At 37.9% G+C, this 26,700-nt stretch overlaps 1 protein-coding gene across 1 annotated transcript in view; it reads left to right on the top strand.

Moving 5' to 3' along the window:
- Nucleotides 1–2,524: 2,524 nt before the first annotated feature.
- Nucleotides 2,525–26,700, top strand: part of septin12 (septin 12) — a 91,587-nt gene continuing 67,411 nt past the window's right edge. Inside the window, exons 1-2 of the mRNA XM_052139248.1 lie at nt 2,525–2,777; nt 16,717–18,027. Of these exons, the coding sequence (XP_051995208.1) occupies nt 2,723–2,777; nt 16,717–18,027 (1,366 nt within the window). The 5' untranslated portion in view covers nt 2,525–2,722. The remainder of the gene's footprint in view (nt 2,778–16,716; nt 18,028–26,700) is intronic.

Below are 26,700 nucleotides of genomic sequence, written 5' to 3'. Positions count from 1 at the left end.
TTTCCTTTTTTTTTTTTTTTCTTTGAGGTCTTTAGAAGTAATTGCATCTATGCAAAAGTTTTATTTATCAGCTTTTAAAATGAAAAGATTATAAATCAAGACAGTGTTATCACAAAGATAGTTATGTTACTTATTTAATTTCTGTCCTAATTTGAAATCTTAGGGCAGCTACAGTATGCACAATACACAATACAACTCTTCACAATACAACTACTGTATTTTTTATTTATTTGTATTATTGTATGTGTATTCTATATTGTGTGGATTGTTTACTGTACATTGTATATTATTATTGTGTTTTTAATTTTGTTGTGTAAATATGTTCTTTATTGTAAATTAGTATATGTCTCGTCACTGTCATGACTGCTATGTTGCACGGAATTGCACACAAGACTTTCAACCACTGTTGTACTTGTGTACATTGTAGTGTGACAATAAAGTGATTTGATTTGATATAAACAAGCATACACTGAAGAAATGTTTCTGAAAAGAAAAACTAAATAAGTATTTCAGAAAAGTTGCACTTACTCATCACATTGGAGTGAATATGGCCTCTGGAACTAACAATTATGAAGCAATGAGCCTGTCTGAGATGGGTCAATTTGTGTTATCAAGGTAAGTCCCAACATTTTCCCCTCACAGCAAAATGTACCTAGACCAGCTGAATCTTACATTTACAAGGAAGTCATTCTTCATGAAAAACACTGAGTGAGTCTATGAAGTTGTTTTGTTGACAGCTTTGTAAACAGAATTGTTTTAAATATGTAATGTTTATGTTCTATATATAATGATTTATGTTGGGGGTGCTGTAGTGGGTTGTACAGTGGATTACACGCATAACGTCACCTTGTAATTACTGTAACGATCACTGTTAATAAACGAGTGCAGTCATTTTACTTTTCCGAGATTTATTCTTGGCCGTACAACAGGTAAGAGGCAACACGAAGTTAACGAACATTTATTTCACAAAATCCCCCCCGGAAGGGTGGATTTCCCATTATCATCCAACATGAAAGCACAATTGAACTTAGTGCACTATATTATCAGTGCATTCATAACAATCACACATAATCTTTAAACATGCTACAATATCAATCAAATGTATGCCAGTCTTGGAACTACCAGATCCCTTTGCTCACAGCAGACAAGAACATGTCCACATTTTAGGTTCAAAAGCCCAAACTACACAGTACACAAGAACATAGCCGATTAAATTTATGCAGCAAGAGTATAGCCTATCAGTGTAATGTTAAAAGGTGCTGACAACTGTTAATATTACAATTTCTCGGTGGCAGCTTATAATTAACCAAAAGTGTTACCATGAGATGCACGTCTAGGTGCTCCAGTGGTTAAAATAGCCCAAATATGGCTTGGCGTTCAAGGGTTGTTGATATGAAGACCCTCATGATTTATAAACAATTATGACATAATTCAGTACTGTAAATTATTTCTCAAGACTTCCTCAAGCATACAGTTTTTAGGAAAACATATCCAAAAAAAATTATGTTTTTATAAATATAAAAAGTCTGACAAAAGGAAAAGAACAACCATCTCGACACCTGGGGGGTGCTTATTCAATGTGCTCATGTGTTGCGTGCGAGCTTGGTTACTTTTTGATTTCAAGATATTCTTCTTGCGTTGTCTGATTTTTTTTTTTTATATGATTGTTTGAATACGAATCCATTGTCGATTAATGTGCGTTACTGAATGAATGAACGTTACATTTATATAGGGCTTTTCTGACACTACACTCAAAGCGCTTTACATGGTGAACCCTCCTCAACCACAACCAGTGTGCAGCATCCACCTGGATGATGCGATGGCAGCCATAGTGATCCAGCACACACCAACTATTGATGGACAGGAGATGGTAGAGTTATTGAGCCAATTAATGGATAGGGATGGTTTGGAAGCCATGATTGATAAGGGCCAATTGTGGGAATCTGGCCAGGACACCAGGGTTACACCCCTACTCATTTCGAGAAGTATCCTGGGATTTTTAATGACCACAGAGAGTCAGGACCCCCTGCTGGCCTCCATAATACCTCTTCCAGAAGCAACCTTATTTTTCTCCATGAGGTCTCCCATCCAGGTACTGACCTGGCTCAACCGTGCTTGGCTTCAGTGGGAGCTAGTCTTGAGCTACAATTATTTTTATGTTACTTACCACCTTAGTTTTGAATGATCAAATCTTCCCTTTTTGCTCCACATATAATTTTTTTTCCAATGATAGATAATCGGATACTTAAGAAATCCACTTGGACGAAATCGTTCGATAAGGCGATAAGAACAATGAGTAGCCTAGCTTCGGGGCGATAAAAGGTCCTTACTCTCAAACAATCCCTTGCGGGGCAAAGAGTGGGTTGGGAAAGGAGCTAAACTTGCTATTTCCAGGTGTAACCGCTGGGTGGGGTGAAGGGTGCGGATTTAGTTTCCCCACTACTCTCTTTGTGAGGGGCAGGACTCGGAGGGAGGAGGAGGTTTAACGGATGGTCGACTCTTACAGAGTCTGTTTTGATAGAGAATCAAACGTACCGCTGTGCGCCCTCAGATGAAACGCGAGTTCCACCGAGGTTGTTGCATCATAAGCAGACAGAAATTGTCGGATAAACTTTGGGTGGTTTGAAGATCTTTTAAAAGCTTTTGTGCGATTTGTGCAAAGTTTATTTCTTGTGATTGCGTGCCATTAAGGCTGGAAGTTTCCCCTGGGCAGAAAGTCAGGATGTCAAATATCTCCGTGAATGATCATCTGGAGGGTATATTGTCTGATTTTGAGGGTGAGTGTGCGCATTCAATAATAATAATAATAAAATAAAAAAGACACAAAGCTGATTTGTGGAACTAAGGGAAATCGTTGCAAATTAACTTTTTTTTTCCCCAAATACATTATCATGCTTAAAAAAACTTTAACAACTTAGACTTCACATAGGCCTATATATAGATTTATTAAAGCAGTGTCTCCATAAATAGAACTATCTTACTTTTTATTCCAGAGTTGACCAACAATTATTGATCGCAATTGTTGTGCATTGTGTTGTCGAAAATTTTATTCTGACCCAGTCAAATCGGCGTCTCTTCTCCCATAAACGTTTTTTTTTTTACTGCTGATGAACTTTCCGTATCTAGACGACTATGAAACTTTTATTTTATTGTGACATTGTAATGTTTTTAGAATAGCTGTACTTTGAAAAGAGTAGACATACTTTCCCTGCATGCATAATATGTATAGGCATGCGTAGCCTCTACAGACCATGAATATACAGCACATGGACGATTAGTAGAGGCAAGTTAAAATTGCACAGCTAAATTGATTTGGCTGGAGTGGTTAGTCTAGCATATGGTATGCATATTTTTATTTTATCTCGCTCTAACTCCATTAATCATCATTAATCACTCTATATTAAATGTTTGAGAGAGAGAAAGTTTACTGAAGACAAGGTGCTTAACATTCTCCACTATTCCAATGGCAAAAGTCAGTTGACCAGATCATGTTTCTTCCGTGTAGGGGTTTATAATTTATTTATGTCCTTTACAACTTCCAAAAGTTGGCTATACAAACTTGTTCAGTGCAGTGAATGTTGAGCAGTTCCACAACTAGAGTGTGAACATTCCACTGTTGTGATGCTGTAATCATCTTACCATGCTTCCAAACCATCCCTTCTCTTTATATTGCTGCGTGTCACTTTTATTTAAAGAACAGTCTCCACAACCTTCGCCACAGCCATGTCCACTATTGAATTTAAGACACATTTGTGAGGAAGGGAGGCTCCTTTTCCAATAGATCCGTCATGGATAGACAACAGCGGGAACTGGAGAACAATAGCTTCTCACTCACAACATCTCAGTGTTTAAACAGGTGCTGATGTGAAGAGGAAAAACAAATTAGTTCAAGCACTCAGGATAAAACAGCATCTATTATTACATTTGTATGCTAGTGGAGACTGTTCTCAGCTAAATACTGTCTGAGGAAGCGTAGTTGGTGCTTTGGTGAAGTTGCGGAGATCCTGAGTGGTTTGTCTGGTAGAAAATAATTCTTGAGTGGCAAATTTGTGGCAATTACACATAATTAAAGGGATGATTGAAGTGTCCTTTGCCAAGCAGTAAACAAACATGTTCATTGGGTGTGTGCATTATAGAGCTGACAAAAATATAAGACACAATGGAGAAATCCCCATTGTCGGTGCTTCTTTGCTTTTGCAGATGTGTTTGCCAGTGCGCGAGTAAAACAATTTGACCTATAACTTTTATATAGCTCTTAGAGACTATTGTGACAAACCAGAATTGGATTTAGCCAAAGGATGGAACCATCGCTGTCCATTTCCTTTTGAGTATGGATGTGTTGAAAGGCATAGTGTTCTTGTTGGTTCTGCCAACTACATGTAAGAATTGTTCTCCATCAAATGTATGCCTATGACCTGTGATTCCTAGTAAAAGATGCCACAAGAGAGACATTACATTCTTTCAGCTTCACCTCAAACTGGCCAATACGTTGATTTCCAAATAAGAGACCACTGTGCCTCCATGTGCTTGAACGAAGATAGACAGAACCCTGTTCATTCTGAGGAAAACGCCTGGCTTTTGGTTGCCGGGCTGGAATGTTGTGGGACGTATAGTGAGATCCATGGTTCTTTCATAGGGGCGTTTGTGGTCAAGTCACTGTAAAATGGAGTCATTCACGTCTTATCAGTGGTCGTATAATTGTAGACTGTTGAGTGAATGATGACAGATGCATATCCTTTTAATGTGAATGTGTGGAATTGAAGGAAAAGGCTAAAAGAACCATCCTCCACCTTCCTGTTTTGTAATCTGAGACAGCCATTAGACTGACCCCTCTGTGACAGGATATGCTGCATCTAGAAGCTACACTTTTTCATCTGGTCAGCTTCTAGGTCACATGCTCTTGAATCACATTGACGTCTGCAGTAAAACAAAAGTATTTGGTTTCCATGGTCTTTTCAGCCCATACATTCTTCACAGTATTATAGGAGTCATAGAATTAAGATTGAGGAGATATAGGAGCCTTCTTAAGCCTCGCTGGATAAAGAAAGGTTAAGAAGCACGAAGGCCAATATGAAACATGTCTGTAGTGTGTCTATGCATGTGGGTGGTACTCAGAAAAAGCATTTAAGACCATTCAGCATTGCGGAATTCAAGGGATAGTGTAACCAAAAATTTAAATTCTGTCATTTACTCACCCTTATGTTTTTCCAAACTTTAATGATTTTCTTTCTTCTGTGGAACACCAAAGACGATGTTAGGCAGAATGTTAAGAAGAGACAGCCTCAGTCACCATTCACTTTCACTGTATGGCAAAAAAGATGCATTGAAAGTGAATGGTGACTGATGCCAACATATTTTGTGTTCCACAGAAAAAAAGAAAGTCATATGCACTTGGAATGATATAAGGGTGAGTAAATTATGACATAAGTTTTATTTTTGTGTGAATAGTTTCACACCTATTTACACAAATATGTGTCCTTGAACTTCACTTCTGAAAAGAACAATTTAAGGTAAGTAGGCCTGTCACAATAATGATCTTATTGACTTATCGTATGATATATAGACATGACCTCGACCTATCATTTTTGCTGACCTCGATATTGCCCATTGTGTTTACATTGGTGTTTGTTTGAATGAATGTCACCAAAATTTTAGCCAGTCACGCTCCTTCTGTCCTCTCATCTGCTCTGTGTCTGGGCTCACACACACACACACACACACACACACACACACACACACACACACACACACACACACACACACACACACACACACACACACACACACACACACACACACACACACACACACACACACACACACACACACACTTATGTAGTGTTTACATGTTTTATGGGGACTTTCCATAGACATAATGGTTTTTATACTGTACAAACTTTATATTCTATCCCCTAAACCTAACCCTACCCCTAAACCTAACCCTCACAGAAAACTTTCTGCATTTTTACATTTTCAAAAAACATAATTTAGTATGATTTATAAGCTGTTTTCCTCATGGGGACCGACAAAATGTCCCCACAAGGTCAAAAATTTCGGGTTTTACTATCCACACACATACACAATGATTACGTGTTACTCGAGAATAATAGGTATAAGTGTTTTTCCTGACGACTGAGTAATTTCAGCCAGAAAGTTTTGAAGAACAAGCACAAATGGAACATTTTGGCTTTAAGCCGAATGATAGAGGAGAGCCCTTTAATGTGAATGAGCCCGGTATGTGAAATTTGTTTAAAAACAGTGGCAATGAATGTGCCAATACTAACTAGGGCTGCATGATGCATCGAATACCCACAATATAATTCCAGTGGATTTGCTGACGATATAAAATTCAACAATATCACGAATATCGCAATGATTTTAATGAGCCTTTCATTTGGCCATTAATTTTCATAGAGTGCATCAGTAGACTAATTTCCATTTCAAAATAAAAGCTCCTAGTGAAGGTGAAATAAACACTACTGCACATGCATTGTCAAAAAACAAACAAAAAAAACAGTTTAGGGTGAAGTAAATACAGAAATGTATTAATTTGTTTTTAAAAATCTTGTCCTGAAAATAATAAGTATTATATTATAATAATAAACTTGACTGGGTTCCACAATAACAATTTAGTATGATGCAATATTCATCTGGTTTCCAAAAATGAGTGAAGTAGTTTTTGCACACCTTGTTTATTCACAAATAAATTTTTTTAGTAAAAATATATATGAAGGTAAATAAGATTTGTATTACGCTTCCACGGATGATTGTTAGTTAAACATATGTATAAACATGCAAATCAATGAAAATGATCACGTTTTACTCTCCCTTGTGTTAATTTAGTAAAAACAACTATGGGAAATATTTTTTTATTTTATACCTTTGAGATATGAATTATACTTGGCTACAATGGCTGTTTAGATGAAATGATGGTTCCTCTGATTGAAAAAAAAACAAAACATGTTATTTCAGAGGAAAAATCATTATAAAGACATATATCGAATATCACCAATTTGCTGAAAATTATCGAGATATAATTTCTGAAGCCATATTGCCCAGCCCTACAACTAACCTAAAAGCTCATCTAAAACATAACCATCCCATCCAGTTTTCCAAGCTGGGAACAAAAACCGCAGTTGGAGATGGAGAGAGGCTTTCCCGATTGTTCTTTTGACATTCCGATTACAATGTCTGAATATTCTTAAGACTTAAAAGTTAATTGCTCCTTGAAAGGGTATACTTGCATCATTATGCTATTATATTATCATTTTATCAGTGGCATAATATGACAATAATATGGTTTATCGCAATTATTTCTGGGACAATATATTGTCCAACAAAATTAGTAGTCGTGACAGCCCTATAGGCAAGACTCACCACTTGACCCTCTGATGTCCTTAACAGATTTCGTGTGTTCCCCCTACCTCACCATAAACTTGATCAAATACTGGCTGTTCAAACCTATAATGCAATGTGTTGTCACACTATGTTACCCAGTTTCTGGGAAAAAATCTACAAGCTAACCACTGTATGATGCATGCAACTCAAATGTATAGTGTTGTTAAAAACGTCAGGCACAAGAACAGTTTTTTCCCTCAGGCAATCCATCTCATGAACAGTTAAAACTGCCCCATTGAGCAATAATTATGTGCAATACACAACTTAGAATATTTATATTTATCCAGCATACCATACCTCTTCTGCCATACATTCCCTCGCAACAGATTTGTATATTATACATTATCATGAACTCAGTTTCTCAGCAAACAATGCAGCCTCCAAACATGGCTGCCTCAGACTCCAATTCCCACAATGCACTACCTCAATCTCAATCACCTGAACTCTTATCAGCCTCACCTGCACCTCGTTACCACAGTTCTGATTGCACCCCTTTATAATAGACTCTACTACTTTCACTCAGGGTGATATATACATTTTATTCCCTTGTGTTTGACGTTGCTAAGCCTTCATAGTTCTGCCTGATTCCTTGTTTATATTCCTAGCCTGTTTTTGACCACAACCGTGTTTCTAGCCTGTTACCTCTGTTTGCTGATCGCCTGACCTTCTGCCTGTTCTGACTATTGGATTTGCCTGTCTCTTGAATTGTACTGTTACCTGATCTTCATTAAACTTCCCATCTGCACTTGCATCCTAATCTCCAGATTTACTTCCTGACACACACACACAGAGATATATTATATATAGATATATATATAGATAGATAGATAGATAGATATTGCGTGTTTCTTTTTATACTTATATTTTCTATTCACTATTTCTATTTTATTATTATTTCTGTATTGTTTGTGCGCTGGAAGCTTCTGTCACCAAGACCCATTCCTTGTATGTATAAGAATACTTTGCAATAAAGCTGATTCTGATGTTTATACATTTGATTGAATTAGTAGGATTTTTTTGAATTATCCTGATTTTATTGATGTGAAAATTACAAAAAAACACGTTCCAGGCAGAGCATTTTGATGTTCTGCTATGTTACGTCAACCACGCATATCTTATTGATGACTGAGCTTCTTGGGTGTTATTACAGTAATTTGCCTGTTTTTGCCATGGCTTGGCTGCCTTTTAAAAGACTCCTATGCACACATACCTCTTCTAGATTTGCCATGTGGTTGTCTCACAAAACATTGATTAGAACTTCATTATTATAGAGTATTTGGGTTAAGCTAATTGTAGTCTATGGAGGTTTAGTAACTGAAGTTTACGGATTCTCACACCTAATAAAGTTGTTTGATTGTCTTGCCTGTCCAAACAACAGATCCACCCACAACTTATCCTATTGGCAAAAGAGTCCAGCAGTAATCTACCTTCTTATTTCTTAGCCCATTATTTAGACTAGGCCTAGTTGTCAGGCACTTACACACTGAGCACTTCATTAGGAACACTAGGACCCTAATAAAGTGCCCAAAATGGTCTTCTGCTGTTGTAGCACATTCGCCTCAAGTTTCGACGTGTTGAGCATTCTAAGATGCTATTCTGCTCACTACAATTGTACATCTGAGTTACTGTAGCCTTTTTTTCAGCTCGAACGAGTCAGGCCATTCTCCGATGTCCTGTCTAATCATCAAGGCGTTTCTGTCCGCAGAACTGCCGCACTCTGGATGTTTTTTTTTTGTCACCATTTGGAGAAAACTCTAGAGTCTATTGTGTGAGAAAATCTCAGGAGATCAGCAGTTACAGAAATACACAAATCAGCCTGTCTGGCACCAACAATCATGCCACTATCGAAATCAGTGAGATCACATTTTTCCCCCATTCTGATGGTTGATGTGAACATTAACTGAAGCTCCTGCTGCATATCTGCATGATTTTACGCATTGCACTGCTGCCACATGATTGGCTGATTAGATAATTGCATGAATAAGTAGGTGTACAGGTGTTCTTAGTAAAGAGCTAAGTGAATTATACGGGCAGTCCCTGTTCTGTGACCACAGGTTTCTTAGATGCTGTGGTTGTTATAAGACAGCAATATGATTCTACACAGAGCTGCCAAGTTGTAATTAGAAAGACATAGGAATCTGTGTCTCAGACATTTTTATATAATTGTCTGACAGTTGATTCCACACATTGAGTCTATGTGGACTGAAGCCCAAATGCCATTATCACCCATGAGTTCTTATTTTTCATGTGTGGCATGCCCTTAATTCCCCATTTGGAACATTAGGTGCTAAATCTAAAACGCAAATCAAAGCACACTGGTGTAGAATGACACATTCAATTATACTGGATCAGGATGATGGAGGGGCTAAAAAGCATTGCTCTGCTACAACTCCAAAGGCATAATAGAGAGTATTTTTTACTATGTGAAAGGTTTTCATGGCCCCCAGGTGTATAAACGCAAGGCCTTATTCACATTGTTACAATGCTAAATATGTCAGCTCGGAATTCAGGTTCCAGATGTGCCATGGCAGAGGTGGTCTGTGCAGTGTCTGAGCTATGTGCTTAGGGTGGTGTTTGGGGGTCGTTTGAGAATACCCATGAGGAATGTCTGTTGGGGGGTGAGAAACCACAACATGCCCAGACTTGCACCCCAGTTTAGGTTTGCTGGTTTTACCAGTTTTTCCCCCCAAACTTAAAATTATATAATCATTTATTCACCTGCATGTTGTTTATAACCCATATGACATTCTCTTGTCTGTGCGACACAAAATTAGATGTTATAGTAGGGTAGTATGTTTGTCTCATTCACCATTGACTTTCATTGCATTTTTTCCATACAATGAAAGTGAATGATGCTGTAATTTGCTTAACATCTCCTTTTGTGTTTTCACAGAAGAAAGAAAGTCATACGTGTGTGTTACAACATGATGGGAATAAATGAAGACAATATTTTTTATTTTTGGGTGAATTATTCCTTTAATATGTTTTTATTCAGCAGGGTTAGATTCAGACAACTTGAGGATCACACGCTCTTCAATAAATCCTAGATTATAATGGTGTCCCCTTGACCTTCCCCAACTTTCCGTTGACGACCCCCTCTGCAACCATCCACAGGCCTAACTCTGTTTGCCTTGCAGCCCCTAACCATAAACCTTGGGTTCAAAGTAACGTGGCAGCTAGTGTCGTAACCTCATGAACTGCGTGATCCTGCATCTATGAAAGCTCACAGTACACATGAGGGATCATTCTTTGATTCTCTCCTTGTGTGGCTTCCTTTAGAGTGAGGAAACCACTGACACATCTAAGTGCCCTTGTGCTACAATAGATAAATGCAGTGCTACGAATAGAGCAGAATTCAGGTGTCTCGAGATGTGTTTTTAACAGTTGAATTCTTTTAACTTGGCACTGCATCTTAAAAATACAGCACTCCTGCCTGCGTGAGTCTGAAAAACAGCAATATGCAGCAAAACATGTCCGTCTAGAACATGTTTATATAGAAAAACACTAGTCTTGGGATCGATGCCTTTTTCATGTATCGATAATCCGAACATTTTACCGATGATTATCGATATACAGTATATTGGCTTTTTTTTCAGAAATAATTGGGCCACACATTGCTACACCAAACCCATTAATCTACTGCAAAAGCTTACCAGTATTCATTGTAACATCACTAGATGAAGCCTTGTGTTTGTGAATAAGCAATCATACCTTTAGATTTACGATGAAAGTTGTACCTATCAATCAACCACTGCGTTAAAACAAGATTTTTGAACTTTTCTGGTTATGTGCGGCTTAAACCGTCCGATCAATTTTTTTTTTAAGTGCATTCATACATGCACAAGTTCACAGAACATTTTCTGTGTGCCTGACATCAACATAAAGTGACATAGATGAGAAGTATACACATCTGTAGCTTATTTGACAACATTTAACAGCTTTGGATACAAAGCATTACATTTCAAAAACCACTTTGGGATGTTTCTAAGCTTACAAACCAATTGCCAAGCATTGCAAATAAGTTTTTCCTCACATAGAATTTAGTCCATTATAACAACAAAGTCCCAAAGCTGCATTGAACCTAGTTAACAGGAAATTAAAAATGTTTTTAATGAAGAAATGTCAACAGATTGTTCTACAGGATACATGTAATCATCACAGGAGGCATGGAGATCCATCCAATTTCCCATCGAGCCATAACACATAGCAAACAGTCCTTTTGCCATTGCAAAGGGGAATAGAGAATACTAGCGAGTGAAGGAGGTTCTCAGGTTCCCTTCTTTTATCAGATGAAGCAGGCATTGTGCTGCTCCATGTGTTAACAGTGAGGATTAAACTGCACCAAAGCTGTGAGAAAGAATATCGAACAGAGCAGAGATGGTGCGCTCAGTTGCCAACGTAATTATTTCCTGAACGTTTGACAGTGTGCCAGTAATTACCTGATACCGGCCCCTCTTTATCTCTGTCAAAGGGGAGTACAAGTATACACTTGCATGTGCTACACCGTAGAAAATCTGTTAGACTATGCCACTCAGTTTCCAAGCCTTCCATTGCTTCATTTCTTGTCTTTCACTTTCTGAAACAGTAGTTAGCTAAAGTGGCAAATACAGCTTTAACCTCTGTGACCTTGAATCAAATGGCACCCTAATGGTGTTCTCAAAATTTTAAATGACTTCTGGGGTGCTGAAGAAAATGACATTGCATGTAGCAACAATGCACAAATGGCAATGTGTCTGCTACACAAAGGGTCTTGCTTCTGGAATTTGATTAGGCCTAAACTTTCACAGCTGTGGGGATGATAATGGGCAAGCAGAAACAATGTTCCCTGGTGCCATTACAAGAGGGGGCTGTTCCTGTGTGAAATGTGATTTCATTTAGTGCCTGTAGTCTTAGTGACTCTAATTGGTAGCATAATCTACGGGAAGACATGCCGCCCCGGCTCCAGTCCTGCACCCTACTGGGTGGAGATACAATCAGGGCTGCTGAACGAGATGGTATGATAGCTCCACACCGCTATCTGCTTGTTTACACAAGGCAGGACAAATGCACCTGAAAAGGGTGGAAAATCAGAAGTGCTAGTTTGCCTCTAACATCCTGTTATGGTGTCTGTGGTTTTGATTTAGCCAAAAATGGCATGTGAGCCATGCTGAAGTTAGAGCAATTGCAAGCTCCTCATGGCATCACAGCCTAGACGATTCCAATTGTCATCACATGATGCAATGGTGTCTACATAAAATACCTACACTGCCAAATCTAATTGGGTATGCCACAGAGCTGTTAGGACACTTGTGCTGTTCTCCAGTGGAATTCTCTGTCAGGGTGAAGTGCTGTTGTAATCCAAGCCTTCAAACCTAGACACTGTGTCTTTGAATTAGCCCTTTGTACTGGAGGAAAAGCCACTGCCTCTCACAAAGGGAAAAGGTCGGAAAGCACTGTTTGCCTTCGGCTTTGTGTTGCCCGTTCTGAGAATGAAGGGATTATACAGTGTCAGCGCAATTTACATGCTCTAGGTGTAGACTTACCGTTCAGTCTTAAAAGGGCCTTTCTCAGCTATCTTCTCGTACCTAACATTTCCATAGCTCATGTTTTTAATTAAGCTAAGATGTAATTGTGCTTTTAAAGTTGACATATGAGTGACATTTAACAGTTTATTCTGTTTTTAAATGATAGAAGTGTCTATTCCTTTTCAGATATTTATGATTTTGTATTTATGATTTCTGACCTTGTACTTTCAAACTTCCCAGAAAGACGTGAATGCACCAGTAGTCACCTTTAGAATATTTGAAGGCAAGCATAGCCAGTTAGAACAGGAATAGGATAGAACAGGAGGAAAACTAATTTATCCATAATTGTCAATAATTTGTCCATAACTCATGGAGGTTAAAAGTTAAATCCTTCATTCTAAATTATACTTGCCTTTGTGAAAGTTTACCATTGTTCTTCAATTGTTTAACAGTGCCTTTCATAATAACAAGGCCATTACCACAGGTAAGGCCATGGATGGCTCCTCATTAATCTCGTTAGTTTGTTAACTTGTGGTAGATTGTTTTTCTATAAAATAAACTGTAGTATTTATGATATAAACTAATAGCCTAAACTTATTTAGAAACATTTAACTACAACTTTCACAGCTGTAATAAAGTTTTTTCCTAATAGATTTAATATAATTATTGAATTAAAAAAATAATTTTATTAAGGATGATGATGTGTATTAAAAATAAATTAGAATTTGCAGTTGTTTCCTCTTTACCTCGTCTGTTTATAAGTGCTGTTTATAATGTCAGGGCTATCTAGCCATTTGAGAGTTTTGACTTTCACCATATAGTGCTTTAAAGTAGAACATTCTCTGTAGAATGTCTGTCTTCAAATGGTCACTTGGCATCTCCACCATGATGCCAAGTGAAGCCTGACTGACTCCCAGAGCTCTGGCTCTATCTCTGGAACACGCTGGTGAGTGTGCTGCATGGTTGAGTGAAACCACGCTTAATTTGCCCACACAGATGCACGTGTAAGATAGAAGAGGTCTATTTAATGCTTATAAAGCACTGAACATAAATTAATACAATTACATTTTAATCAGCAATGGCTCGAGTTGCCCAACATTCACAATATTATCAATGCAGGAAAAACCTGCATGTTGCTAGTGAGATTGACATTAGTGATTTACGTGTACAGTGACAGTGCTAATGTCAAGCCCTGGTCCTGATGTCTTCAAGACTTAAAAAACATAAAGTGAGTGCTGGAATAAAGCATATCTTTTCAGAGTGATGTTATGTCAGCCTCAAAGCAAGATCACACAGACACCATTGAAATTATGGCTTGGCACTACTCAACGTGTTTGACAGGCGTCTATTCAGAGAGGGCTCCAGGCTGCCTTCACTGTGAAGTGTATCCTTTTAAAGTTTTAGTGCCTCTTAAATAAATATGGGAAATGACTGTCCTTGTAGATTTATTATTTCTATCATGAGAGAAGTCCAAAACTTTGATGTAGTATCAGTATTATCACTAATTAAGAAAGATGTTGAAAATCATACCCAGATGTAGGTAGAGTAGCCAAAACTGTATTCAAGTAAAAGTACAATTACTTAAAAAATACTCAAGTAGAAGTAAAAGGGCTAACATAAATAATTACTTGAGTAAGAGCAAGAAAGTAGCCAATTAAAGAGTACTCAATTAGTGAGTAACTCGTTACTTTCACAAATGACATAATGGATGTTAACTCCATCCATTCCATTCCATAATACATTTAACAAGTATTAGAGAATTATTTGTTTTATTATTATTATTAATGTTAATTATGTCATCTTTCACCATCATGTTGTTCCAAACCCGTATGACTTTCTGTCTACCATGCAACACAATAAGGAGATTTTAGACAGAATGTTAGCCTTGGTCACCATTTGCTTTCAGTGTATGTGTTTTTTTTTCTCTTCATATTTTGAAAGTGAATTGTGACCGAGACTGTAGGTCCCTAATATATATTGTGTTCCACAAAATGCAGTAGGTCACATGGGTTTGGAACAACATTAGAGTAGGGGAATGATGACAGAATATTAAATTATGGCTGAGCTATCATTTTAAAGGGGTAGTTCACCCAAAAAGTTTAATTCTTTCAAAATGTTAATCCCAGCTGTGTATGGCTTCCTTTCTTCTGCAGAACACAAATTGTGATTTTTAGAAGAATAATTCAGCTCTCTAGGTCAGTACAATGCAAGTGAATAGGTGGCAAAAAATGTTATGCTCAAAAAGCAAATTCAGGCACCATAAAAGTAATCAATACAACTCCAGTAGTTAAATCCATATCTTCAGAAGTGATATGATAGGTGTGGGTGAGAAACTGATCAACATTTAGTCAGTTTTTGCTAGAAGTTCTTCTCCCAGCAAAGCAGGCTGTGATATGCAGAGAAGAATGTAAATAACCAAAAACAAAAGAAGAATGTGAAAGTGATCTGTTATGCATCCACACCTATCACATCACTTCTGAAGATATTGATTTAACCAATGGAGTCTTATGGATTACTTCAATGCTGACTTAAGTGATTTTATTAGCCTTAAAATGTTGGCACCCATTCACTTGCATTGTATGGACCAAAGGAGCTGAGAAATGATTCAAAAAATCTTCATTTGCATTCAGCAGATGGAAAAGTCATACAGATCTGGCATGTGAGTAAATGATGAGAGAATTAAAATATTTGGGTGAACTATCCCTTTAAGGACTCTTGTCAGATCTGGATGAATTTGTTAATAAGAAGAGATTATTATATATAATGCTGAAATATAAACCAAATCAAGATCATGTTTTTTGAATGCCTACTTTCGCTATTTCACAGCTTTTTATTGTTAGTTCAGTGTAGTTACAGTTTTCAGTGTGGAAAGAATTTAGATTATGAATTCTGTACACAGCACCGCCACTCCCTAAAAGCAGAGTACGCAGCCTGCATAGGGCACCACATGCAGTTCGCACTCCAGTTTTCTGTTCACACTCCAGTTGTCAATTACCCATTAAGCAGAGCACAAGGCATTTACACTTAACGTGGATGTTTACATGGATTTATACTGTTAATCAGCCCGTACTAGCTGCAATAGTTTCCAGTACCCCTGCGAGGGCGCAGGGTAAATGCGTAAATAATGCTTATGACATGTGGGATTTGGGACGAAGCACACTGATATATTGCTACAGATTTAAAAATATACACTTTAAAACTGATGTCACTGGAGCCCATATTTATAGAATCACCATGAAAATGACCATCACCATGACACAGAAAAGCCCACATTATCATTAGAGCAAAAACTTACCTCAGTGGTCTGCCTTAAATTGGAGCTGCAATTTTAATCTTGAAATATCCCCTTGTCTTGGTGTTAAATGAAGGCATTTCATGATGAAACTCTGCTTGAGTGACAGTCTCTGTGTGAACTTTCGCTGTCATAAAAGTCCCATTCAAAAATCACTCAATAAATTATGCATTAAGTAAAAATTAAACCCAGAAATGTAATGCCAGGAAAGCTGCCCATTGTAACGAAGTAAAAGTAAAAGAATTAATTAGAAATGTAATTGAGTGAGAGTAAAAAGTACCCACTTTTATACCTACTTTTTTCCAAAATGTTACTCAAGTAAATGTTCTGGAGTTAATGTAGCATGTTACTACCCACCTCTGATCATACCCTAGCATTTCTAGAACAAAAATTTGCCCTTTTGGTTTTTAGGTTGAATTTAACTAACATTTCTTACACTTAATTTGATGTCTTTTGATTTTTTTTTATTGACCCCTCTGAAAATAAATTACATTTTATTTTATGTCCTCTTTTCTTGCACAGCTCTGAAGAGGTCCTTTGATATTGATGATGTGAACGAGATCCACACATTCTCCCCTACATCTTCGTTAACATCTCCAATCAACCCGAGTGCAATCCTCAACAAGACAAATGATGTGAGGAGTCCAGGGAATCAAGTGTCTCCTCCTTACCACTCTAAGATTAGTATTAGCTGTAGTCCTGCCCAGAGCCCCGTTATGAGAAACAGGATGGTATCCAGTCTCTCCTTCAACCGAGGGACAATGGGAAAGCCCACCATCAATGCAAACACTGGGATCAACCGAGCTGCCTCTTTCCAGAACAAATTCAACCCTAATGGCTTCATTTCATCTTCAGGGCCAGGGAGTGACAATGACAGTCTTCACAGCTCCTCTTCCAGTCTGGAGTACCAGGCCTCATCTAAAGTGTGCTCCTACACCAGCCCTCCCCAGAGTCCTATTAGTGTTGGGGAATACAAGGCCCAATGCTTGGGCAGCCCAGCCCTGAAGAAGTTTTCCTCCCATGGGAACATGTTTCATTCAGAGCTAGAAGGTCCTATGGTCATCCCGACTGAACCCATTGGTATTAGCCATGGCTCCATGCCTTCTCTGGACCTCCAGATGGCTGAGACTGCAGGAATGAGACGAGTGGTTTTGCCTGGATCAAGATTCACCAATGCAGGTTTACAGTTTAACATAAGCCCTAATCACATCCAAAACAGCATCCCTTTTGCAAGGGACAACACTTTAAACACTCAGTCTTCTAAACCAAAGGAGCTGGTGCGCCTCAACAAATTCCCCCTGGACCTTGACAACCTGGACTTCAAATCTCAGATGGAATGTCCAGCTGCACCTGAACCTCCACCAAGATTCCATCCACTGTCCAACAGCCCCTCTGTGACGGCTAGTCCCTTTGCATCCATCAGCAGCATAGATAGCACCGACCTACCCATGGCCCACTACAACAACAACATAGATGGAATGATGGAGCCTGTCACTCCATCTGGAGCCATCCCAGTACCAAACATCAGCAAATCTCCTGTCTTGCTGTCTCCAGCCCAAACTCCTCTGTTCAACATAGTCTCTAAACCTCAAGTGGTCCAGATGGCCCCTGCCTCTTCTCCCTCATCAGGGCAGAAGGAGATCAACTGTAATGTAGATCAGCATGAGATCCATGCCAAGGAAAGTGTGGGTTCTATATTACAGAGAATTGCCTCTTTCTCCAGAGTGGAGACTAAGGCCCCAGTGCCCAACCCAAATCCTGTCATCTCCCTGAGTAATGGTGTCAAGAAAGACTCGCCACCAATACAACACAAGACACACAAGAGATCAGAGGGTAAGATGTAATGTCCTTAACATTTCCGCTCAGGAGTATTATTAGCTAATAACTTGGTTTATTCAAGTTGATGGGAGAACTGGGTCAAATCCACTGGTGGTTACACTGCAAGGCTTCTTATTAAGAATGCACTTAAAATAGTAGGTATGCCCTTACAATGAATAAGATTAGTTAAGTAAACAGACCTGTGTGGGTCTAAAGGCAGCTCTTATTTGAAGTGCTGTTGTCTTCACAGCTGTCTTTCCACACCTTACCAACATACTGTAGAGATGGAGAGATATGGGGGATGGAAGAGAAAAAAAAACACACACACAAAAGGAGGAATTCCTGGCATATCAACAAATAGCTGAGTGCAAACAGTGATTACAGTTCAGGGGAGCCTGTCATCGCTGCCTACCAAGTAAAGATATCCCTGGCAGCCATGGCTGAGTCAAACGCAGCCAGAGGCTACAGACTCATCCCCTTATACATTCATATTTCTCAGGTGTGTCAATCTCTGCAACCATCATCTCACCCAAATTCAGACTCCTAATTTACTTAGCATTGGGATTAGTGTGGGCCTTAAGTGTTGGCCCAGTAGTTATGTTCATACTTATGGCTTTACATACCAATTGACAAAAATGAATTCACGACTGAGGCAAAGTGATCATGGTGGTATACATTCATAAATTTTGTCAACACTGGTCTTCACGCATTTACTCATTAGAGGTGTTAAGTGTCTCTTGTGTCAGGACATCTTTGTCTTTTTTGGGGGACTTTTAACTTTATATCTAGAAAATTGGATTCTAAACCATATAAACAAAGCGGAATCAGTGCTTAACCCAAGTCTTGTTCGAACTATGGTCTCTGTGAGGCATCAGCTCTTATATTGTATGTCCTGAGCATGTGCACAGCCCTCTGCTTCACAGCTCTGACATCTGTGTTATTTGAAGTCTGAAGATTTAATAAAAAACATCATAGTGAAAAATCTTGAATCAATTATAGTAACAAGTGAAATGGTGTCTGTTTTGATGGATGTTATTAGCACTGTGAGACACATTGTAGAAGTCCAGAATAGGCTATTAATTAGAGTTAACTGTGGCATTCAACACCTTTGTGGAAACTATGGCTAAGCATTTAAAAAGGGACATGTGTGCATGTTGGGTCCACAGAAAGAGCAGTATGTTTGATAATACAAGTGTGAACCACAAACTGATAATTAATTATTATATTTAGTTATATTTCAGACAAAAACAAATGTTGGAAAAATTGGGTTGGATTTGTCCTGACCAGAAATGAGTCAGGGAAATTTCAGCTCCACATGTTGTATATTTCCTTCTTATTGTTGTGCTTCCCCCTCCCTCTTCACTTCCTGGGGTCGTGTTGCAGAGGGGACAGGGTGCTTATTCCTGTCCTGAGAAAACCTAGAGCATTGAACTGGAAGGAAATCAATGGGTGCCTGCAATTATGTTTGAACTCGTAGAATCAAATCTAAAAACATTTAGCAGCACCGATTGTATGTATTTCACAAGTACGCTAACATCAGGGTGGGCATCTTGACATTTGCGCAAATCCCAGGCAGCCAGCCCCCACACTGCCATGTTTTCTCTGAAACATAAACATGACTTATTTTTCTCAGGGTGATTTATAATTTCCAGTGGTAACAAATGGGACAAAAGAGGTGCTGCCCCAGGCTCGCACCTCAGGATAAACTGTGCTGTTTGCTGTCAGATTGTTGAGCTGTAAATGGTTGTTCTGATGGTTTAGGACTGATGTTCTTCCGGGGGGCAAACACCCTCCTTCAGTATTTGAAACAGACCTCCCAATGGTTACATCAGTGGAAGTGTGGGATGTGGGTGCTGGTTTGTGTCATGCAATCTGCTTCAGGCAGTGTTTTTCAGCAGCTTTGTGGTGTCTTGTTTTCTTTTCATTTTTCCTTTAAAATATATGGGCGCAGCGCATACAGATGTAGCCCTTTCACAAAGCCAATGGGAAACACCCGCCCATGTTTCCTTCGTGCTCCATGGGCCTTATAACTTGTTATATTTTTTGAAAAAGGGGTAAATTTAGGCCTTACATCACCCACCCATCATTCATCCTACTCATATCTACATCCTGTGATAACAAGGGAAAAGATAATTCACTGCTGAGGCCGAACACACAACACACTCCCAACTGTGCTAATAGCTGTCCTGGGACCCAGTTCATTTATACTGTCAGTAAAGATGATCAAGATAGTTTCATAAGCTATTATGCTGACTTGACTCTGCAGTATATTTTTAGAATTTTTGTTTTGTATTCTCAGCTAAACCTGTCCACTTTAACACAAGCGCTAAAAACTTGAATCTCTTGTATGTAAATCTTATGTTTTGTACAAACCAGATGCTATTGTGACTTCCGGCAGAACATTATTGTTGTTTGATTTCTATTTCCATGATGTCATGCTGGTAGCCCCACCCACAGTGAAATCTCATTGGTCCAAAATCCTACACCTCATTGTTGAATATTGAATTTTAAACATCAGGTAAGTTCTGATTGGCTGTTGTTGCAGCAGTTTTGTATTCATTATGGACAGACAAATTGCTCGTTAGCTCACGGTGTAAACAGTGTTTTAGGAAACATTCACTTATAGTGTACTATTCAGTATTTTCTTTTTGTGGAACACATAGTCCTTATAGCACACACATCACCCAGACATCTATCTGATCTGTGTTTACATCTGCAAGACGTCTATAAGAAGTTTCATCTCAGATGTCAAGATGACCTTCAGCAGATGTCTTTTGAGACATTTATGATTTAGGATGTTTTTAAATCAGATATTTTTAAGATGTTTAGCAGATGCTAATTAGAATGCGATTGTGGCAGGGCGGAGGGCGGGGCCGGGTCGTGATTCTGCACAACCGGCCACTAATTAGGCTGATGAAGCCCGAGAGGGTTGAAGGGACCAGAGACGGCAGTGTGACAGAGAGAGAGAGAGAGAGAGTTACGGGCAGCTGTCCAACACCTGTGTATGTTTGTCTTTTTGGTGCAGTTTCTTATTAAACTATTATTTATATTATCAAGCCAGTACGCGCCTCCTCCTTTCCATTGAACTTTGTTACAGCGATGCTTTCCTTATGAAAATATCTAAAACAGACATCTCAGAGACTTGTGTGTGCTTTCTGTGAGGTGTCTAGAATAGCTTCTTTATAATTGCTTCCATTTTTTTCTGTGCTTTTAGATTTTGACTGGCCAGTTATCATTCATATCCAATGCAAACTGCATTTTCATTTCTCTTCCTGAGTTCACATGAACTAGGGAAACAGAAAACCTTTTAACAGATGTGCAGATGTTGATGAGGCAGGCTAACTCATGTTCATACTCCTCTTGTTCATACATTTATTGAAGTTTTACACTGATGTAGACTTAAATAGTATGTCTTGTAAAATCAGCCATCATGTTACAACTGGCTGTAAAGATGAAAAATGTTTTGCTAATGCATGTTAGCTGCTCAAATTATTGCTTTGCTATCACTCCCTTCTCCTCAAATATGTTTTGCTTATGTTTTGAAATAACAGAGAGAGAAAGTGAGAGAGTAAGAGTGAAATCAGCTTTGAAGTTTGTTATAAATATAACAATACCTTCAGAACAGATGATAATTTCTCTTTTGACACTGCTGAAGCTACCTATGTTGTAAAATAAAGTATGCCTGGAGACTGCTGATCTGATGACGAGCTGCATTTCTTTTCATCAAGATGACCTGAGAATGTCCCCTGATATCTTGAGAGTAAAATTCCACCAACCTCAATATTTCTTCATAATTGTCAAAGTGATTGGTTCTGCATTTTTTGAATTTTGAAATCCAGTCAAAATTAAATAGAACTCTCAAGTGGTTTCATGTCTCCACTTGTCTGATGTTGGCTGAAAGCTCTTTGCTGACTTTTACAGCACATTTTATTCAGGATCTAATGACAATGATTTAGGGGATAAATTCTTCCCAAGCAGCTGTTTAAAGCCAACCTCCCATTTCTCCATCAGCTGTAGAAGTACACTACCTGTCAAAAGTTTTTCAAACACTTGACTGAAATGTTTCTCATGACCTTAAAAATCTTTTGATTTGAAGGCATATGCTTAAATGTTTGAAATTAGTTTTGTAGAGAAAAATATAATTGTGCGACCATATTCATTTATTTCATTATAAAACTAAAATTGAATTTATAAAGTTTTAGAAATTGATGACTTGGACCAAATAATAAAGAGAAGCAGCCAATAAGTGTCCAACATAGATGGGAACTCCTTCAAAACTGTTTAAAAAGCATCCCAGGGTGATACATCAAGACGTTAGTTGGGAAAATGTCAAGAGTACATTTCTGCAAATTCTAGGAAAAGGGTGACTACTATGAAGATGCTAAAATATAACAGTTTTGATTTTTTTTGTTATTTTGTTTAGTCACAACATAATTCCAGTAGTTCCATTTATGTTATTCCATAGTTTTAATGACTTTACTATTATTCTAAAATGTAATATATATATATATATATATATATATATATATATATATATATATATATATATATATTTATATATATACATATATATAAAGACAAAGAATGAGTAAGTGTTTCAAAACTTTTGACTGGTAGTGTGGTTTCTACAAAGATAGACATATATATATAGAGATCTTTATCATCCTTTGATTAATTAGTTCAGTAACTTAATCATTAAATGGGCACACCCTAAAAACAATGGAAACATTATTTCTTTTCACTATGTAGTTCTTGAATGAATAATAACAACTAACTAAATGTGTAGTCCATAATGTAATCCATAATATGTAATATTATGAACATCTGTTTTATATTCTGCATTGACTTCTGCCATTTACATTGAAATAAATGACTTCCCAAAACATATCTATTAAATATCTATTTGGGAAAATCTTAACGTTTGAAAAATTACCCCACATGTTATGAGTGATTCCACTGCTGCTACATCCTGAAATGATGCTTGTGAAAATGTTGTATTCTTGAAAACTAGTACCCGAATGTTAGTGATGCTTCAATCAAATTGTGTGAAGGAAATTTTTTCTAACAGGAAATCAACTCAAAATGATGAAAGCCTGTTAAATTGATTACTTCTGTATTTCTGAATGCACATTAGCCACATTTAGTTCAGAAAGCGATTCATTGTGAATTTTATGCAGTTAGTCAAGTACAGTGTTCAATGAAGTGACTTTTTTGAATCCAGGATATTATTTATGTTTTTTCTAGTTTTTTTTTTATACTGTTTCCATGCTTGGTGCCATTTCAAATTGTATCATAGTTTCGTTTGTATTGAGAAGGATATGTATTTGCAGATAAGACAACATTAACAAGCAGCAGTATTCTTATCTTAGGCCTATAGAGGTGTGTCAGTAATGGGATCAACTTGCCTGTTTACTAGGACGTTTATCCATGTATAAACCCAGTGGTCTCCTTTGAGAAACATTTGGATAAGTCTTCTCCGCATTTAGAATAATTTAACTTGCTGTCATTGATGATTTATTGCCTGTGGACACAGTCTCAGGCATTGGAGAGATGAGCAGTGTTCATGGCCTTTAGCCAGTATATATGTGTTTGTTACCATCTGAGAAACCACTAGTGTGTGTAGATATATATATATATATATATATATATATATATATATATATATATATATATATAGACTGTACATTATGAAAAATATTCAAGTCCCATTTTTACAGTTAAATGAGCCAATCACTTGTTTGTTTTCTATTGGATGTGCATGTGCATTAGCTAGACCAGCCTGATATATAAATATATAAAGTGATTTCACCTAAAGAAGCACAATTTATGTCAGATTTTTTTTATGATTTGAAATCTGTTTTTGGAAGGTTATTTTGACTAACGGTTTTGGAGAATGCGGTCTTTCCCCTTTCAAGTAGATAAAAGCTATACTTTCATTGCTGTAAATAGCTGCCCGGAGGCGTTTACAATGTGGCCGTTAAGTGAACTGTCTTAAAGGGATTTTGGTTGCCATTCATCAATAACCCAGGTGGTGCTTTAACAAATTAAAGCTGGTCTGCGGTGTTTACTTCACACGTAAAAGTTGCCTGTGAGTGAAGTTACATGCGGTAGTGCTCATTTACATCAGAGGAAAATATGCACCTCTGGGTCACCTTTGACCTCTTCTAATCCTCTTAGCCCTCAAGGTCAGTATTGATACCTGAAGGGCAAGCTTTTAATTCTAGTGCTTGGCCTCACACACCATCAGCTACATTTAAAAAAGATCCACAATCAGAAGCAAGCACAGTATTAAAGAGAAATTGTTTCAGATATCAGGTCTGCCTGTTTAAGTCATGAAGATTAAACTGGGAAGTGATCAACATTCCTTATAGAATAATCCATGGGTAGGACTGCAGGGAATCTGCACTCACAGAATTTCACAGAAAGCTCCACAGATTTCACAGAATTTTACCCTTCATCATAGGCTGAGTCTGAGGACTGTCCTCTTGTTGGCCAGAACCAAAATTGTAGTAGCATTGTTTGAAAATGTTGTATTAATACTACTAATATCTGATTACTGTTTTAAAACTATGAATACTTGCATTATATTTTTGCTTTTGTGCTGGCAGTCTCGTGCCATTACAGTTAGCTTTGTTCTCCCTTTGTGTCTTTATATATAACAGAGCCACCTTTATTTTTAACATTTGAGCATGCGATACATAGTTCAATACATAGTTCCAAGCCATTCGCAAGGTGGGACATTTTATTGGCAGCTTTTTTTGTAATACTTAAGAAAATCGTGAATGTGGTGTGAGTTGTGTTGTTTTGGACATTCAGAAAAACAAATTGACAGAGAGGATTGTCTTCGTTTTTGTTTGAGTAAAGCTTGGTCTTGATAGTCTTGACATTGGTGAGAAGCAATCATCTTCTCTGGGTTTTCATGACTCATTATAGAAGTGAGAAGGTTGCTAAAAGAAAAAAGGTAATTGGATGGGAATAATTAATTCTTAGTGGAAAAATATTTCCAGCCTGAGGGAAAGTATGCACACATCATGAGTTCAAATGTTCAGTCGTGCTGACAGTCTGACAGTCTGACAGTCTGTGCAGGGGACTTTCCTGATTGAATTTAGCACAATACATCAACAACAACACAGGGCTGGGACCTGGGTAGCTCAGCGATTAAAGACACTGACTACCACACCTGGAGTCACAAGTTCAAATCCAGGGTGTGCTGAGTGACTCCAGTCAGGCTTCCTTAGCAACCAATTGGCCCAGTTGCTAGGGTAGGTAGAGTCACGTTGGGATAACCTCTTCATGGTCGCTATAATGCGGTTCTCGCTCTCGGTGGTGCATGTAGTGAGATGTGCATGGATGCCGTGGAGAATAGTGTGAAGCTTCCATACACGCTAGGTCTCCGCGGTAACACGCACAACAAGCCATGAGATAAGATGTGCGGATTGATGGTCTCAGACGTGGAGGCAACTGAGATTCATCCTCCGCCACCGGGACTGAGGCGAGTCACTACACACCCACAAGGATACTTAGTGTGCATTGGGAATTAGGCATGCCAAATTGGGGAGAGAAAAAAAACAACAACAACACAGGAATTATTTTATTAACCTGGTATGGTGGATGCAAAGGTTTCCTGCATATTTTTCTGAGCGGTTTAAAAAAATCCTCAACTTTAGACCTGGCCTACTTCCAAAACAAATAATGGCACAAGTGCTTAAGAGTTACTTAAGTTATACTGACATTGCTGTTAAACTGTATAGAATTGTGGTTCAGTGTTCATAAATAATTTGAATGAGTCCTCAGTGAAGCAGTGTATATGGATAATCCAGCTTTTGTACAAATGTTTGCACAAAATGTTTGCACAAAATGTTTGCAAAAAATGTTTGCAAAAAAGATTCTAAAGCAGCTGGTAACCTGATATATGTTTGCATATTGTCATATATTCCCTATCATTGTCTAGACTTTTATGTTGAAATTCTTGTTTAGTTCCTTTCCTGTTACTTGTTTGTTTTGTAGTAATTGTGTAGTTTTATTTCATGATTGGTTTTGCCTTGATTATTTCCTCAGGTGTCCCTCGTTCCCTTCTTCTTCTTCTTCTTGTTTTACGGTGGATCGCAGACATATAAGTGCATTACCGCCAACTATAACCCAAATGGGCCATTGACACTCAACTTACAATATTCTAATTTACCTTACTCCACCAATCTAAATACAATCACCCTTAATTCTTAAACCCACATAGAGGATGAAGCTTTGTCTGGCACTGCGTGTTCAGCTCCTCCATCCCCACACTCAGCCCCCATGGAGGGGTAAAATAAATGGAAATAAATCAAATTAATAAATGAATAAACAAATAATAATAATAATAATAATTATACTTACATACTTGTATAAATTTGTGCAAATCTGTACTTCCCAAATACTGTAAAAATAATGGAGTTATGTTTCTACCAAGATTTAATACATTTATAATTGTAAACTGCTCACCCTTATTTACTAGTTCATTCTTCCACTCATTCCTTTCAACAGTATATTTCCTACAGTGCATTAAAACATGTTCAACTGTTTCATTAATACCACATATCTCACATAGACCCATTGGATGTTTGCCTACTAAGTGCATTGTACTGTTCAACCTTGTGTGCCCCAATCTTAATCTTGAAATTATGTTCTCCTCAAATCTGCTCCCACCTGATA

This window comes from Xyrauchen texanus, chromosome 12 (genome assembly GCF_025860055.1).
Source record: "Xyrauchen texanus isolate HMW12.3.18 chromosome 12, RBS_HiC_50CHRs, whole genome shotgun sequence".
Classification (NCBI taxonomy): domain Eukaryota; kingdom Metazoa; phylum Chordata; class Actinopteri; order Cypriniformes; family Catostomidae; genus Xyrauchen; species Xyrauchen texanus.
Note: the sequence above shows the minus strand (reverse complement) of the source record. Positions and strands in the feature narration are given on the sequence as shown.